The sequence below is a fragment of the Hylobates moloch genome, unplaced genomic scaffold (assembly GCF_009828535.3).
Source record: "Hylobates moloch isolate HMO894 unplaced genomic scaffold, HMol_V3 SCAFFOLD_5, whole genome shotgun sequence".
In the NCBI taxonomy this organism is placed as follows: domain Eukaryota; kingdom Metazoa; phylum Chordata; class Mammalia; order Primates; family Hylobatidae; genus Hylobates; species Hylobates moloch.
In genome coordinates, this window is record NW_026652280.1 from 116,229,093 (window position 1) to 116,247,776 (window position 18,684).

General features: G+C 42.7%; 1 protein-coding gene across 2 annotated transcripts in view; it reads left to right on the forward strand.

Moving 5' to 3' along the window:
• WDR77 (WD repeat domain 77) overlaps positions 1-18,684 on the forward strand; it is a 23,204-nt gene continuing 4,520 nt past the window's right edge. The window contains exons 1-10 of one of the 2 annotated variants that reach the window (XM_058439471.1): positions 1-286; positions 538-723; positions 1,740-1,881; positions 2,172-2,221; positions 5,186-5,256; positions 5,389-5,443; positions 5,916-5,987; positions 6,553-6,661; positions 7,220-7,288; positions 7,916-8,094. In XM_058439471.1, coding sequence (XP_058295454.1) covers positions 172-286; positions 538-723; positions 1,740-1,881; positions 2,172-2,221; positions 5,186-5,256; positions 5,389-5,443; positions 5,916-5,987; positions 6,553-6,661; positions 7,220-7,288; positions 7,916-8,075 — 1,029 coding nt within the window. In that variant the 5' untranslated portion in view covers positions 1-171 and the 3' untranslated portion in view covers positions 8,076-8,094. Of the gene's footprint in view, positions 287-537; positions 724-1,739; positions 1,882-2,171; positions 2,222-5,185; positions 5,257-5,388; positions 5,444-5,915; positions 5,988-6,552; positions 6,662-7,219; positions 7,289-7,915; positions 9,040-18,684 lie in introns of those variants that run through there. The other variant, XM_032155023.2, reaches the window with a different exon arrangement.

Consider the following 18,684-nt stretch of genomic DNA (forward strand, 5'->3'; position numbering starts at 1 on the left):
GTGACAGCCGGAAAGCAGAATGGAGCCATAGAAGCAATTCTCGCGATAAGTAGAGTTGCCGTAGCCTCGGGAGAGGGGTGGAGGCTCAGAGGCGCACCACGTGGGATTTGCTGTAGGTGAGTCTGCGACCGGCGTCCGGTTTGAGTCTAGGTTGGAGTTGGAACCGTGGAGATGCGGAAGGAAACCCCACCCCCGCTAGTGCCCCCGGCGGCCCGGGAGTGGAATCTCCCCCCTAATGCGCCCGCCTGCATGGAACGGCAGTTGGAGGCTGCGCGGTACCGGTCCGGTGAGCCGAGATCCCGGGCCTGGGAGCTCCCTTACCCCGGCCCAGGGCGCCCCTCCCCGGAGACTGACCCTCCCAGCCCATCCCCGCCCTGCATGTTATCCTGACCCCTGGGTCGCGTCGCCGAGCTGTCCCCAGCCCTGCCCCGCGTTCCTGAGCGCAGATCCAGACCCGGCCCGAACGCTGTTCTGTGCGGTCTCCATGGAGGCGAGCCCTTCTACCTTTCACGCACTGACAGCTTGTACCCCCCGTAGATGGGGCGCTTCTCCTCGGGGCCTCCAGCCTGAGTGGCCGCTGCTGGGCCGGCTCCCTCTGGCTTTTTAAGGACCCCTGTGCTGCCCCCAACGAAGGCTTCTGCTCCGCCGGAGTCCAAACGGAGGCTGGAGTGGCTGACCTCACTTGGGTTGGGGAGAGAGGTATTCTAGTGGCCTCCGATTCAGGTGAGTCACTTTCCCCTCATCCACCCCCCACCCCCCCACCCCCGGGTGGAACGGTAGAATGGAGGCTTGGGGTACGGGTAGGGTTGAGCTCAATCTAATGTCCTATACTCATTGCCTGAGTGTTGGCCCCGAATGCAAACTTTTGTGTAGGTGGGAAATACCTTTTCTAAAATTCTAAATTGTCTGGTGAGATTTCCTAGAAAAATCCGTTAACAAAATTAAGCAACGGATTGGAAACATTTTTTCTTCTGTGTAACCAAGCATAATCTTGATTTTAAGATGACACCAAAGCCAATCTGTGCTACATGTCTCTTCCCATTTCTTACCGCTTTCTCATCTTCATTCTGCCTTCTTTGTGTTGACTGTTAGGCTTAGCGATGCAGGCTTTGGCATTTTTTTTTTTTTTAATCAGAATTTGGAAGTTGGCCGGCATTGCATGAAAGTTTAAAAGTCCCACTTTTTGATAGATTTAACCTCTCTGACAGTTGAGCTCGAACACTACATAATCAAGACAACTTTTGGCGGATTCTCTATACTTAACCAGTCACTGTGCAAGACGTTCAATTATTCAACATATTTTTAAAGACTCTGCAAGACATTTATTCAACTAGTTCAGCAAACACTTACCAGTGTCCAAATAATGGGGAAGTGTTAACATCACTGGATAGTGTGCCGCTTAAACAGCTGTGGAAACTTCATTCTTGTCCCCTTGCAGCTCATTTTCCATTATTCTCTCACTAAAAGCAGATCATGAATTTTACAGACTGTTCCAGCTTTGTCTTTTTCTAGAAGCTTTTTGCACCTACTTGTCTGGGCTGTCATTAGGAAAACAGTAACGCAGAATAAAGTCAAAGGCTCAGAAATTAGCTAAACTCTCCAATGATGTGGACTTTCCTTTTACAGGAATAACTAACTTACTTTGTTAATTTAGTGACAAATGGCTCTTTGAATCCTAGAAGTGAATTACTGCCTTGGTATAATCCAAGCTCATGTTTTCCTTACCCTACCCCCAACAGGTGCTGTTGAATTGTGGGAACTAGATGAGAATGAGACACTTATTGTCAGCAAGTTCTGCAAGTATGAGCATGATGACATTGTGTCTACAGTCAGTGTCTTGAGCTCTGGCACACAAGCTGTCAGTGGTAGCAAAGACTTCTGGTGGGTCCCTGTTCTCATTGCTCCTGTCTCTAAGCCTCCTGTGGTTGCCTTTCCTATCCTGTTAACCTCATTAGGTAACATTTCGGGCTTATTCTAAGAATCCAGTGACTTATTTTAGCATGTCTATAAGATTTCCTTAGGGATTTTGCAGTCCATTGTAAGTAGACCATAGCAGCAGTCCAGGAGGCAAAGACTTGGGGAATGTTGGTTACAGGAAGTTCTTGTTTGAACACGTTTTTATGTTGATAGTGTAGGTCAAGATTAAATGTCTGTTTGCTTTTGCTTCTTAGCATCAAGGTTTGGGACCTTGCTCAGCAGGTGGTACTGAATTCATACCGAGGTGAGTATTCTTTCATTTTTAGCGCTGGTGTTAGCTGTTGTGTTTTTGGACGTTTTGAACTTTGCTTTGATGTTAGGAGCAGCAATTCCATGTTCTGATAGTTTTCTTGTAAAACAATAGTCAGGCTCCAGTATCTACCCCTTGTCCTTTTCTCAATTTCCTTGTTTCTTTCTTTTTTTTTTTTAATTCGACTAGTCAAGTGCAGTAGTGAAAAGGGAGGAAGGAATAGAACAAGGAGTTTAATCTATTACTGACTGAACAATCAATTGAGATAACTCGCTACCTTCAGACCAGCCAGTTTCCCTGTTTCTACTGATGGCCTCACCACCTTGGCAACACAGGGCTCAAACTCTTGGTCCTTTTCCACCCCTTCTGTTTTCCCACCATCAGTTGGCCACTAAGTTCTTTTTAGTCTTTTCCACTGGTCAGTCACCTTCCTATCCATTTCTATGCCCGTATTCGCTTTCAGGCTTTACCTTACACAGGCAGTGGCACTCATCTCTCCACTAGCGATCTAGCTCTTTTAGTCTTTTATTAGTTTCTTGTGGCCTGTGGATTAAAATCCCATTTTCTTGTCCTGGCATTGAAGCCCTTTTACTTCATTTCCTCTCTTCAAGCTTGCTAGATGCTTGACATTCTTGAGGGATAAATCTTGAGACTTTTAAATCTTGAACTTTTGAGTATTTACGTTCATAAAATGTTTGTTTTCTGGTGAGAACCATTACTTTTTTAATGCCCCTCTTTCTGCTCACTTTCATTAACAGCACAAGTAGTTGACTTTATCTTGGGAGCCATTCTTTGTGAAGATAATGTCTACAGCCTTAATGTGTGCATGGTTCCAAGATTTAGATGCTGGGTGATCACTGTGGTTCTCTCAATGGCTAAGTGCCTTTCCCTGCCATTTCTTACTTCAAAGTACATGATAAAGTTATAGGCCAGAGAAATCACAGACTCATATCCAAGATCCAGTATCCTGGACCTTCAGGGTCACTTGCAAATAGTTTTACAATAATGTTGAATGCCCAACTGTGCGCAGTGGCTCATGCGTGTAATCCCAGCACTTTGGGAAGCTGAGGCGGGTGGATCATATGAAGCCTAGGAGTTAGAGACTAGTCTGGCCAACATGCCGAAACCTTGACTCTACTAAAAAGTACAAAAATTAGCCAGGCGTAGTGGTGCACATCTGTAATCCCAGCTACTTGGGAGGCTGAGGCCCGAGAATCGCTTGAACCCTGGAGGTGGAGGTTGCAGTGAGTTGAGATCACGCCACTGCACTCCAGCCTGGGCGATAGAGTGAAACTGTCTCAGGGAAAAGAAAAGTCAATGCCCTATGTCTATTATATTTGCTTTTTATTTCTTAGACATATGATATGCCTTCCTGGTTAATGCTAACTCTTTTTCAGCATTTCTACCATGCAGCCTTTTTGTTAGTTCTTTGTGTTTGTGTCTTATTCCCCCTGCTGAATTCCAAATCCTGTATTATTTTTCAATTTTTTGTAGAGAGTCTTGCTATGTTGCCCAGGCTGGTCTCAAATTCCTGGGTTCAAGTGATCTCCTGCCTTGGCCTCCCAAAGTGCTAAGACATACAGGCATGAGCCACTGCACCCTGCCCCAAAACCTTTGAGGGTAGAGGAACCATGTATTCTTCATCTTTTGTACACCACCATGGTGCTTGTCCCAGAGCTTTGCTTTTTTCAAGTGAGCAATAAATTCCTTTTCTTACTTCTTATCCTGTTGGCTTTCTGTGAATTCTAGGGCTAGGAAAGAACTATGGAAGCTGATTTAATTCCATCCTTCTGCTTCAGGGAAGGGCCACATTCAGACTACCTGGGAAAGTCTGGTAAAATGACTGTAGAAAAGATTTCCACAGTTTCTAATTAACATGTAGCAGTGACTTTAAAGTTTTTTACATGTAGACCTCCTAAAACAATTTTGAAAATCTGTGCCCCCTGGTACATTTTTAAATTGATACCTAAAAAAATTTATTTAAGTAGTTGCAGAGAAGGTAATTTCTGGCATGTAATTTATTGTATACTTATTTCAAGCATATATTTGTCAAAATTTTAGATTTGCAGGTTAACCCTACTTAGTTTGTACGAATGTCTACCAAATAGCCTAATTGGCAAAAGCCAGTCTGCATTGTAAAGCCGGTGAACCAAGTTAGACTAAATTTTCTGTCAGAAAAAGTCTGACTTTGTTTTTAAATTCAGATAAAGTTGTTGAATATGTCCTTATCACAATGATCTATCATATTTTTTAGTTCTCATTATTAGACAGAAACAGAGTTAAGTCACAGAGCCATACTTGTGTGTGTGGTGTGACTGAAACAAGATCAGCCCCCTTCATTGAATTTTACCTAGATGCTCTTTCTTTTTGCTCTTTGGTTCTTACGGAAAAGCCCCTTTTGTCCCTTAGTTTAGAACCCTTATATTTTTATACCCCTGAGCATTGTACCATGGAAAGATCTGGGATGAATGACAGGTATGTGTTGTTTCTATAAAGTGGGAGAAACGTGATTGAAAATAGAGGCAGTTCAATTTTAAGAAAGAGAACATTAGAGAAATTGGCTCTCTTAATGCTATTAGCGCCCAGAACTCCCTCAAAAGTTTTTGTATACTACTTGGAGGTGTGTGTACTCCAGTATGAAGACTGCTATTCTAAAATTATTTAGCCCTCACATCTAGGATGCCTTAACTGGAAATTCCTTTGTTATTCTTACTAAGCCCCTAATTTCTCATTCATTGTCTTTACTAATACATTTTTTTTTACAAGGCTTTTTAGGTTTTATAAGTCTATAAACTTCTCCTCTTAGCTTTTGTCTAATCCATAATCTCCCACAAAATTTGTTAAATTGCATCATGAGACCAGCCCTCCCTCCCTCCTGCCCCTTGATTATTCCTGGGCTGGCCCTCTTGTAATGCTTCAGCTTGTTTTCTATCATATTTCTTTCTCTGTCCTTTATAGCTCATGCTGCTCAGGTCACTTGTGTTGCTGCCTCTCCTCAAAAGGACTCTGTGTTTCTTTCATGCAGCGAGGTAAGAGATAGCTCCTTCTTCCCTAAACACACTCCAGCCCTCCATAGGCCAAAGTCTCTAGTGTGGAGACTTTCTGGCTTGCAGCTGCTCCTTTGGATTGTGAAATCCTTTTTCTGTTCTGCCTTCCTCTAGGACAATAGAATTTTACTCTGGGATACCCGCTGTCCCAAGCCAGCATCACAGATTGGTGAGTCTGAGATTCATTGGTTGGAGAATAGTACTTGGAACCCTGATAGAAGAGACTTTCTTTGGCCAGTGTCAAGGCATAGTTGCTAGATGCCCAGTGTAGTTACTGTGACATGAGTGACATAATCTCCTTCTTTTCCAGTGAGGCTCTGCTAACCCCGTTCTGTGCAATGAATACCAAGAGGAAGGGCCAGTTCCTGGGTGGGTGATTTACTTTATTAGATGGGAGGACAAAGGGGCCAGAATTGTTATCTTCATGATTTGTGCCTGAAACTTGCCTGTGACTCGTGTCCAGAAAGGGCAGGAGGCTGGTGGATAAATAGTTATGAGGCTCAAGGATGAGGACACTGCTGCCTTAGCAGGGTTTGGGAAATCAAATAAAGGTGCTCCCAGGATTTAGAGTGATATCATTTGAGAAACTGCTTCTCCTGTACTCTTGAGTTTTGGTCCAGACCCTCATCTCTCCTTTGCAGGCTGCAGTGCGCCTGGCTACCTTCCTACCTCACTGGCTTGGCATCCTCAGCAAAGTGAAGCCTTTGTCTTTGGTAAGGCAGCATGTCAGACTTCATATTGACTCTGGGAAAGGGGAGGAGGAAAGAGAAAGAGCTGACTCCACAACGCACAAGGCCCTTGTTGCTCAGTCTTAGCCCTCATGGACACTAGATGAGTTATGAATTGAGGGTGGGGAGGTGGGGTGATGCCAATGTAGTTTTAGTGTAGCTTTGGAGAACATGATTATTTTCCCAGTGGATTTGATTTTTGATTGATTGATTGATCCAGCTTCTGTATTCTGGGCATGGCTATAAGTCAGTGAGCCACAAAGCAAGTGGATTGCTATATAGTGAATTCTGTTCTGCTGCGGGTAGGTGTAGAGCTATCGTGGTCATGAGGCTGTGTATATGGTGACGTAGTTTGTGGTTAAAATAATAACTGCTTCATTCATTAACTTAATTTTCACAATCATCCAGTGACTTCTTATTCCTACTTTGCAAAAGAGAAAACTGATGCTCAGTATGGTTAACTTTTCCAAGCTTGAGGAACTAGGATTCAAATCTTTGGCACCAAAGTCCATGCTCTTAATCACTATGACATGTTCCTTCTCTTCTACAGGTGATGAGAATGGGACAGTCTCCCTTGTGGACACCAAGAGTACAAGCTGTGTCCTGAGCTCAGCTGTACACTCCCAGTGTGTCACTGGGCTGGTGTTCTCCCCACACAGGTACTGTTCTTTGTCATCAGGGGCCTGATGGGTATAAATGGGAACAGTGAGGGTGTGTGTGTATGTTTTCAAAGTGTTAGCTGATGAAGTAGTTCCTTAAAGCAGACAGTGTTCTAGCTGAGGTTTCGGAACATCAAAGATCCCTTAAGTGTGAAGTGGAATCCTTTGGGAATCAAAGGATTTTTCAGGTTAGATAGTTTCTGTCTGAAATGGCTGAAATGTGATCTCATTCCTGCCCAACAGCCAAAATGGTTAATATTGTGGGATTCTAGGACTGTGAGATTGGAAAAGCCTGTGTTTCTGGATTATTGCTGAAGCTATAGAGAGGGACCAGATGGGGTGGTTAGTTGCCAGGATGGTTGTCAACCCTAACTTTGCTTCATTTCCCTCATCTTTGCTTGAAACTTTTAGTGTGGACTTGTAGTAGCCAGATTAGCAAAAGTGGGAATCAGGCTGCCTTTCCTGGGTCACTTTACAGTGGCGGTGGGGCTGGCCCAGTTAAGGTTTTGTCTTGGGATCCAGGCTTGACCTTTCACAACCCTCTCCTCCCACTGATAGTGTTCCCTTCCTGGCCTCTCTCAGTGAAGACTGCTCACTTGCTGTGCTGGACTCAAGCCTTTCTGAGGTGTAAGTGTGAAGTGGAATCCTTTGGGAATCAGGGAAGGGGAGCAGTGGGTGGGCGAGTCATTTTCCTCTTCAGAAAAGTGTGTTGTGCTTTTGGAAGGGACTGTATCCGAAGGGACTTGGTAATGGAAGCAGGCTGGCTGTTGACCCTCTCCGTTCCTGGGGCACATTTACAACCCCAAGGACAAGCCGTGTCCTTGGTAGGGGGAGGAGTAGGTGGAATTTTTAAGTCTAGCACTCCAGCCCTCTCCCACAAGGGGGCGGCAGTCTACCCTTTCCACGTAAAGAACGGCATATGAAATGCAGCCTGCTTGCTGTAGGGTAAAAGGCAGCACCTGGAAGACCTGAGTTGTACTTCCCTCCTTGCCGTGATTTGCTGCCTGTTACTGCCCCACATCACTGTCTTGTTCTATCCAGCATTTCTTCATCTATGAAAATAGAGGACTGGATTGGATGACTGATGACATCCACTGTGGATAGCTACACTGCTATCCTGGCGATGAGGCCATACAGTTGGTGAAATGTGTGTAACACACCCTAAAAAGGTGCCCCAGATGTGTTGGGTTCTCTTGTTTCTCCAGGTCTGCTTTTCTTGTCTCTACTCTGCCCGACTTTTTTTCTTTCTTCTAGGTTTAGAAGCCGAGCCCACAGAGACTTTGTGAGAGATGCGACTTGGTCCCCGCTCAATCACTCCCTACTTACCACGGTGGGCTGGGACCATCAGGTCGTCCACCACATTGTGCCCACAGAACCTCTCCCAGCCCCTGGACCTGCGAGTGTTACTGAGTAGATTGGATTTAAGACAAAAAGCAAGTCCCCCATGAGTGTCCACTTCTTTGCCCTGCCCTGTCAGCTTGTGAGACAACACAGGAGCCTTCTATAGTATGTTGATATGCTAGATCTGTGCCGTTAATAGGCATCGTCCCTCAGCCTGAGGGAGGCTGGATTCTGGGTTCCTGTAGTCACAGGGAGGAAAAGCTTTCTTAAAAATGGACATGTATGTGTGTGTGAGTGTGTGTGTAGATCTGTAGTTTTTGGTAGTGGCAGGAATAAAAAAATCCATCCTACATCTTCCCTAAGCACTGCCTCTCTCTCACCCCCCAAAACAAGTTGACGAAAGGGTTTTATGCTTCCCATGTAGCTGTCTATGAGGAATTAGCCATGTCTGGGTGGGTTATGGGATGTGGGCATCCCTGGGTTCTTGGAAGCAGCTCTTATGCTACTCATAGAGATGGGATTCATTTTATTTTTTTATGGTGCTTAATTCACCATTATGAGAAATGCTTCCAGTCACAAAAATGCAGCCCAGCTCACTTTGAGGAAGAAGCAGGACTTGGTATGGTTTTACACAACTCCTTACCATTAAACTGAATCAGAAATCCATTTTCTGGCTGAATAAAAAGTTTGGCTTGCCTGTGTAATGCCCACTCCCTTCCCCCCGGCTCCCGAGTGATGGGACATATATGAGAGAGGAGTGTTTTTCTATCATAGACACCATAGGGGAAAGTTTGGTGATGAAGTAGAGCTTAAAGGCATTTCAAGTAAGTTAGAAAACTGACACAGACTGTTGAGAAATCTTTGCCACTTTTCCCACTCCAAAACAGCCTGGGGCCTGACATCTTCTGCCCTGGGCCCCTTTCTCTTGATGTGGAAAGTCTGAATGCAGTATTTATAGACTTCTAAGGTTTTAAAATCCGGTATCAAGAAGAAAATCAGAAATACTGGTTGGTGAAATAAAGAGTTTAGGCATTGTTGGCCTGTCTTTTTTGAAGCATGTGTGTTATGCGTAGTTAGGCATATTTTCACTTATGTGAGTCATCTTGGTGTCGGTCTTGTAGACCATTATTATTCCTGTGCTTCCCCAGCTTCCCAAAGTAGCTAGTTAGAACTTAAGGTAAACATTTATTATTGGGTTGGTGGAGTGGATATTGCCAATTAGGAGTCATGGATCAATTACTGATTATATTGAAACTATAATCAATTATGTACTTTTGAGCTTTGGAGGTTCAATTTAGGTAAAAATCACATTATGAAACTGGGAAAGTCTGAAGGAATATGGGCAAAATATTTCTCAGCAAAGCTTCCATGCTTCACCCTTGACATGATTACCCTTGAGTAAAACATGGGAATTTGTAGTTGTGTGATCTTCTGGTGTTGATGTGGAGTAGGAAAGTCTTGCATCATTTTTATAATGTGGGAGGAAATAGAATGGGTAGGTACAATCACTTAAGTTCTGCCTCTCAAAGATAAAACTTTAATTTTGTGGACATTTAGAGAAAGTAAGGGGTGGGGGAGCTTGAGGTGAGTAGGAATTTGCCCTTTTCTTCCTGGACTTAAGAATGATGGAGAAAAAACTCAGTGAAAGAGATAAGAAAGGAAATGTGTGTATGTGTCAAGGTGGTTACAATATGGAAGGAAAGCATAGGTTTTTTTTTTTTCTTTTTTTTGAGATAGAGTTTCACTCTTGCTGCCCAGGCTAGTGTGCAGTGGCATGATCTTGGCTCACTGCAACCTTCGCCTCCTGGGTTCAAGCGATTCTCCTGTCTCAGCCTCTTGAGTAGCTGGGATTACAGGCACCCACCACCATGCCCAGCTAATTTTTGTGTGTTTAGTAGAGACAGGGTTTCACCATGTTAGCCAGGCTGGTCTTGAACTCCTGACCTCAGGTGATCTGCCTGCCTTGGCCTCCCAAAGTGCTGAGATTACAGGCATGAGCCACCGTGCCTGACCAGAAAGCATGGTTTTTGAAGGACCATATTTTATTGTAAAAAAATGTTTTGGTTCAGATAGATCTGTGCTGATGAGAGTAATTCACATCTATCAGTGACCACCACCAAGATATTTATAAACCTTCTCAAATACAGTAGGAAGAACAACGAGCACAATTTTGGGTAAGTGTATATGTTGCAGTGAACAAAGAAGATAGTTTAAAATAAAAGATGACCACAGAATAATTAGAAATGGTACTGTCACATGTGGGGTGATTTGCTAGGTCCTTCACTTGAGGATAGTTCTAGTAGAGTGAGTGCAGAGCTGATGACAGGTAGAAATGAGATCAATCTATTTGTTTAAAAATATACAAATATTTTGCATTTAATTTCATTGGTTAAAATGTCTTAACATTAGAGTAAACCCATTTCCCTATCTACATCCTTACTCTGAAGTCCACTAATCAAACCTACTCTTCCACGGCTGTTCTCTGGTCCACCAAGGGCTATGAGGCTCACCCCTTGGATGGTGCTCAGAACCACAAAGAATACCGAAGAAGGCTTGCCTGTGATTTCAGGTGGCATCAGACATTGGGCTAATTTTCAAGGTGTCTCTCCTTCCCAACACGACAGTTGGAGTCTGGTTCTTTAATAAATAGCTATATGGACCTTATTTACTGGTTCACAATCATATTGTAGCAGCAGAAACACCCAAGCTGTAACTGCTGTGGGCCTCCAGCCATGTTTCCTGCAGATAGCATGTTAGAAAGGACAGGAGATTTTAAAAATCAAATTGAACTTCAGAGGGCTCCAAAACTTCTTGCCACATCTAGACCTGAAAGTGAAGAGCTCTGATTGTTAAGAGGCAGATTCTTGTTGCATTTGGACAGCATGAGTAATGGTCACACTGAACATATTAGAATCAGTTATGAAATTGATTTTGTTTCAAAAAAGGATAAGCAAGCTGTAGTCTCAATTTTGAGTTAATTGAAATTTCTCAAGAACTTCAACAGCTCACATGATACAGTTTTGGAAGAGTAAACAAGGTAAGCAGACAACTCCGGGACCCCAAACACATTTTCTTTTTTAGTTCTCCATCAAAAATAGGCATTTCTGGAGTTTTGGTCTGACTGAGTGATCACAGGACTACTGCAATCCAGCGAACTGAGGGAGCTGTGAGCATCTGAGAAGAAAGGTTAGCTCTTGTTTTAAGTTGTAGAGACAAAACAAGTTGTGACACAATTAGTGATCCCATAATCTTTTATCATCTGGTACAACATTTAATATAGTAGCATTCTACTTACTGTGGAAACTCCTTGTTTCATAAATGATGTTCTGCAGCTTCAATATGTAGTGGATGGACCATCAAAGTTCAAAATATAATAAGGAATTTAATTCCCAAACAACATCCTTTAACATTCTGGTGAAAGCCCAGCCAGTGTCACTGGTTGAAAGTGCCTTCAGTGGATATAGCTATATTTCACCTGTCCCTGTGATCATGAGGTACCAGATTCCGGTCAAGCATTTCACTTTGGGAGGCACCGTGTTGTAAGCATTAGGAATTTCAGTTGCAAACTAATTTTCCATTCTGGTAGCAACTCTTATCTGGAGTGTCAGCTAAGTCATGAAAATTGTTTAGATTAGAAAATGCACTTTTTATATACAGCCTAAATTAGCTTCATGTTCTGTAGTTTCTGCAACTTGTCTCAGAAATCCTCTGAGTAGAACTGATGTATGAGACCCTTTAAGACCATTATCCAACTGCAGTTTGCTTGGCAAAACTGCATAATGCTAACCTTTGATCTAGGCACCTGGAGGCAGGTAAGACAGGCTCTGTGTGTACCACTGTCCCTGGACCTGTTGTGGTGGACTCCTTGAAGCAAGATAAACTTGGGCCTTGTTTGAGTTTTTAAAGTCTTTTTTAATGTAAAATTTGTCATTTTAACTTTTTAAGTGTACAGTTCAGTGGCATTAAGTTCATTTGCATTTTTGTGCAGCTTTCACCACTTCCATCACCAAAACTTTTTCATCATCCCAAACTGAAACTGTACTCATTAAACAGTAACTCCCCTTCCTCGAGACCCTGGCAATCACCATTCATTTTCGTTTCTATAAATTTGACTATTCTAGACGTGTAAGTGGGAGCATACAATATTTGTTTTTTTTTGGACGGGGGTTCTGGCTTTTTTAAGGTGTTAACTTGTTCCTCAAAATGTGTTCTATAAACTGGCAGCATTTGCATATCCTGGAAACTTGCTAGAAATACAGAATGTCCAGATCTACTGAGTCAGAATTTACATTTTCAAAAGCTTCCTACGTGACTCATGCATATTAAAGTTTGGGAAGCACTGACTTAGATTACCTTTTGAGAATTCCAGATGGGTCAGAAACCAGACAAATACTCAGTAGTGAGAAGCTATGGTGTATCTGAAGCTGTTAGGCATTTCGTGGTTTGGTAGTGAGCAAGACAGATGGTTTTCCTGCATTCAGCGGCTTAGTCTAGAGAGAGAGACAGGATGGAATTAAGTGTTCAGGTGCTAGTCAAAAGTAAAGATTCGTAGAAAACAAGGGTTCATATCCCAGTCATCAAAGTGATAAATTTTCCCTGCTTAACATTTAGATTAAATTTAAAAAGTAATAATTAGGCCAGGTGTGGTGGCTCACACTTGTAATCCCAGCAGTTTTGGAGGCCGAGGTGGACAGATCACTTGAACTCAGGAATTCGAGACCAGCCTGGGCAACATGGTGAAACCCCATGTCTACAAAAAATACAAAAGTCAGGCACGGTTGCGTGTGCCTGTAGTTCCAGCTACGCGAGAGGCAGAGGCAGGAGAATCGCTTGAGCCTGGGAGGCAGAGGTTGCAGTGAGCCAAGATTGGGTCATTGTACTCTAGTCTGGGCGACAGGAGTGAAACAGTCTCAAAAGAAAAAATTAATTGACAAATATTGTGTATATTCAAGGTATACAACGTGATTATTTGATAGACGTGTAATGAGTTATCACAACAAGCAAATGGTACACTCAATATAGTTTCGGAGAGTGTATTTATAAGGGGACTAATTAGAAAGGTTTGGAAATGGTGTAGGAGAACCAGAGGACTAGTGCCCAAGGGCAAGGGAAGGGAGCGGTTACCTGAAACTGGAAGAAAAGATAGTTTTGTAGAGCATCTGCTTTGAGAGCAGCAGTGACTTTTATCAAGAGATAGAGTTACCTTGATGCCACATCACGGGGTGATCCAGGAGAATGAATATGCCGATTTCTGTCCTCCCTTCCTCTACACTTCTGTCAGGCTGAACCCAACAGAGCCCATTTGACGTAGTCCAAACAGACAGACTTTCAGGGGCAGCAAGCAAGGTGGAGAAAGATGGGAAATACTAATAGAAGGGCAGTTGAAAAATATGTTTAGTCTACCTTTTTGCCCCTTGTCGTCCTCTCTTGTCCTTAATATAGGTGAAGTTTCATGTCCTTAACACAAGAGATGCCTAGAGTCCCATCAACTATTTTATCATTATGGGGTGGTAACCATTTGTTTATGCTTCCACCTTAAACCTAAAGGATTAGGTATCATTAGTGTCCTCATATAAAGCAGCAGTAGAAAAGTGAGAAGAGAAAAACAAGTAACGAAATATAGTTGTTAGAGTTCCTACTCGTAAATGGTCATACAGCCTAAGTGTCATGGCCATCTTTTCCTACCATCCATTCGATGTTGGGTTCCCCTCACCCTCTGAGAACCCCTCGTTCAGGTTCCCCTCACCCTCTGAGAAACTTGGTGAGATGACCAAACCTGTGTGCGGGGTCTGAGTTCTTAGTGATTTGCTCTTTATTGGGCTTCTGCAGCTTTCCGTCATGGGAATTACTGGGCAAGGGAGTAGTGAAGATGTCCCAGTGAGTCCCCAGAGTTGCAAACACAGTCCTCCTTTCTCTAGTTGTGTAGCAGCAACTCAATTCCCCCCTGGTAATTGGGATCAATTACCCCAACTGGTGCAATGGCTTCTTTACATTTTTTTTTTCCAGTGGCCTAAGGAGCCCCAGATGGCCAAGAGGTAGCTTAGCTTCTAATTCATTGAGACCATAACTGTATTGGGTGAAATATTCCTCATTTAATGCTAGAATCTTCAAGCCTACTTAGCCAGGACTACCGAATAAGAAGCAAAAACTCAAGTGAATTATTAGATATAACAGTAAAAAAGGCAACTTCTGTTCCTACCCCTTGGTTCTTAATTGCAGCTATGCATTTTGGCCTTGGGAGAGATGACACCATATATTCTTCCTGATTTAAGGCATAGTGGCATTAATACAGTGGACCAATATAATGTTTTGTGGGCTACTAAGAAATTTAAGTTCCCTTTGGACTGTATTATAGCAAAAAGTGGAAGAGTTGACACAGTCCTGGGGCAAGATGGTATTAATAAAATTATACTCTTGTCCCTACCATACAAGTGCAGTTTCCCCAAATTCCTTAATGATTGGAATGGAAGATAAAGCAGGTCAGTAGCTGTATGTCAAGTCCAAGGGGCTATGTCCTTTTGCTCCATTAAAGAACAGCACATCTGGAATTTAGTTGTGATTGGCAGCACAACCTGATTATCAACTGTAATTCTTCAGAATTTGTCTGGTTTTCACACCAGCCAATTAGGTGAATTAAGGGATGATGTGGTAAGAATCATCACTCTGCATTTCTCAAGTTTTTGATGGTAGCATTATTTCTGCAATACCTCTAGGGACATAGTTTTTTTTTGTTTTGTTTTGTGTTTTTACTATTTTTTTAAACTATAAAGTTTAAAACACACACACAACACACACACGCATACATATATGCAACTCCAGAGGTTTCTGCCTGACCCTTCCTACCACAACAGTCCTCCTACCAGAGGCCAGGGAAATAACGTAAGGACTCTGCTTGTTACTGATATCTATTCCCAGTATACATTCTGGGACTTGGGAAGAATCACATAATAAGTCCGTGGTTATGCTGCCTAGATGGACTCAGGCCAAGACTTCATTTACCCTTTGAAATTTATAAGCCCCCAGTGACATGTTAGGTACATTGGTGTTTCCAGTCTCTGAGAATCGGTGTAAGTTTAGAGACAGTATCTAATGCCCCTGTATAGTCTAGGCATTTCTTTTTCCCTGTGTGAAGTCATGGCAGCCCACACTATCTCTGGGGAAAGCTTGGGTGAAAATTCTGAATGCATACCTGTGGCTACATTGCAGGATCCCTTCTCAGAAGGACCCAGCTTCCTCATAGTTAAGTGGCTCCGGGACTGTGAACTAGCTTAGATCTGGGAACTGGGTAAAAAGCTGTGAATCCCTTCTATAGTAATCTGGGTTAGGTTTCTGTCTTGTAGACCTAGAAATTTGTGTCTAGCTGCACCTTAGTAGGCTGCTCATTTATTTCATTTCTTGGGAACTTACCATCAATTAGTCATCACTACAAATTCTTATAGGTCAAAACACCATGATTATCATTTCTTTATATTTAGTTTATTTATTTGAGACAGAATCTTGCCCTGTCACCCAGGCTGGAATGCAGTGGCACAATCACAGCTCACTGCAGCCTTGAACTGCTGGGCTCAAGTGATTCTCCCACCTCAGCCTCCCAAATAGTTGGGACCATAGACATGTGCCAACATACCCAGCTAATTTTTTAAAAAACTCATTGTAGAGACGAGGGTCTCTCTGTTGTTCAGGCTGGTCTTGAACTCCTGGGCTCAAGTGGTCCTTCCACCTCGTCCTCCCAAAGTGCTGGGATTACAGGTGTGAGCCCTGCGTGTGGCCCATGAGTATCATTTCTTTCTTACGGGGTTTATTGTGGTCACTGCCTAGCTTGTATCTGATTGATCAGGGAACTGATTGCCTTGTATCTATTCCTACCATTATCTCCAGCATACAGAGGACAGCCACCATAGAGCTGCACCTTTCTGAATTGGGAATCAGTTACCATGAGCAAAGGCACAGCACTGGGAAGGTGGGAAAAGATAAACTCAAGATGGTTTAGCACCCTGCCCCCTTCCTGCCATCCAGTGGGTCTCTGCTCCATTCCTCCTTTTACTTGTCTATAAGCATCTTCCTAGAATATCCTTTTGATTGTTTCCCTTTCCTGCCCAGATACCTTCCATGGTAAAGAAGTTTCTAAACCATGTTCTTCCCAAACAGTACATCCTGCATGTTTTCTTAATCATACTTATACAAAATATAAGTAAATAGGAAAAGGCAATTATAGTAACTTGCTATTGGAATTCCTCTTTGGATTTATTAGAGAAAGTACCCTAATATATGCCTTGGGTATAGATAGTGAAAGCCCAAGCATTTTGGGCCTGGTTAGAACTAAACTGTAGCAAACAAGGGAGAAGTTTTTCAGGGACTCTGGAATGAGAGAGAGAGAGAACACTGGGATAGCTGAGAGGAGCCAGGAGTTGGTGAAGTCTTTGCATTAGGGGATGTGACACTTCACAGGCACCCCTCACCCCTATGTTTTTAGTAAAAACTACCAAGAACTTGATGTGTAAGGATTTCTTATAGATGCCAGTAAAAAGGTTAAGTCATGCACCAGGAAGCTTTGCAGAAAAACAGTCTACACCCGGCCGGGCGCGGTGGCTCACGCTTGTAATCCCAGCACTTTGGGAGGCCGAGGTGGGCGGATCACGAGGTCAGGAGATCGAGACCATCCTGGCTAACACGGTGAAACCCCGTCTCTACTAAAAATACAAAAAATTAGTCGGGCGTGGTGGCGGGCGCCTGTAGTCCCAGCTACTCGGAGAGGCTGAGGCAGGAGAATGGCGTGAACCCGGGAGGCGGAGCTTGCAGTGAGCCGATATTGCGCCACTGCACTCCAGCCTGGGCAACAGAGCGAGACTCCGTCTCAAAAAAAAAAAAAAAGAAAAATAGTCTACACCCAAGGATGCAGGAGCACAGAAGTAGAGAAGAATATAAGGAGGAATTCTTGAGAATTTGTTGGATTATCGGGGACACTTTGGGCTGACACAGGGAGTGGGGCTGGGATATAGGCAGAGTGTAATCAGACCACTGAGGGGCAGGGAGTCTCTAACATCTAAGTTACGTGCTTGTATTTTAAATTTTTGTGATTTTAGTTTTTGCTTGCTCCATTAGAGTAGAAAATAAGTATTTGTTGAATAAGTTAGAAAAATGAGTGAATGAATGTATTGCTTTCAGGACTATGCCACAGAATGTTAGGAAAGGACCTTAAGGATCTATTAGTTAAACCTGTTGAGCAATTAGTTCAATGTTATTAGGTATTGATCTCACTGCCAATGATAATAACCATTAGCAGCAATAACAACAGTCACCGCTATGAGTGCCTACCATGAATCAGACAGTTTACATTTATAATCTCTATTTTTTAAACCTTTCAAGAAAAGTGTCATTATTGCTACTTTTCAAATATGTTGTCCAAAGTTTCTCAATTAGTAACCCAAATCTGCCTGTTTCTAAGCGGGGGTGTGCCCACCTCTTTGGCTATGCTTTTTCTCAGCTCATTCATTCCAAAGACAGACTATTTAACCATTGGATTTGGGGCAACAAAGGTGGATCAATCATGAATCCTTCACTAAAAGAGCTTGCTTTGTAATAGATGAAACAGTTTAATTTTTAGATCTAGTGTTATAAGGGTTTAAGTAGTAGCACACTGTCAAACTTCTGTTGGAATGAAAAGAATAACTGACGACCACAAAAAAGCAATTCTGCTTAAACCAGGGTCTCTCACCCTTGGCACTATTAAATTATCTGTACAGGCGGTCCCTGACTTCTGATGGTTCAACCTACGATTTTTCAACTCTACAACAGTGCAAACAACAACAACAACAACAAAAAGTGTTGTCAGTTTGTTTATCGACTTATGATGGAGTTACATCCTGATAAAATAGTGGTTAGTTGAAAACATTAATATTTTTTATTTTACTTTAAGTTCTGGGATACATGTACAGAACATGCAGGTATGATGCATAGATATACATGTGCCATGGTGGTTTGCTGCACCTATCAACCTGTCATCTAGGTTTTAAGCCCCACATGCATTAGGTATTTGTCCTAATGCTCTCCCTCCCATTGCCCCCAACCTGCCAACAGGCCCCAGTTTGTGATGTTCCCCTTCCTGTGTCCATGTGTTCTCATAAACATTAATATTTTCAACTTACAATGGGTTTATCGATCCCATCATAAGTCAAGGACCCTCTGCACTGAATATACTTCATTGTGGATATTTCATTGTGGGCTGTCTTGTGCATCGAAGGAGGGTTAGCAGCATCCCTGGCTTCTACCCATTAGGTACTATGGCATACCTTCTTCCACTGTTGTGACAACCAAAGTATCTCCAGACATTGCTAGATTGGGCAAAATTTTACCCAGTTGAGAATCACTGTCTTAAAAGGAAAAAGGCCATTGCATGGATGTGCAATAACACCTTTAGCCATTTCCTAATGATGTCATTTAATCAGTTAGGATTTTTGTTTTGTTTTTAGTATTTTGCTGTTACAAATAAAGCTGCAATGAACATTGTTTCTTTGTGTACTTGGGCATGATACATTTCTAAAAGTGAAATTGCTAGGTTACAAGATTTTATATTTAGGATTGCGATGTTGGCTCTATGACCTCTAAAGACATTAAACAAATAGCACTACCTTTACTATTTTATTACAAATATTCTTTTTTGAATTTCCTCAATTTTTAAACTT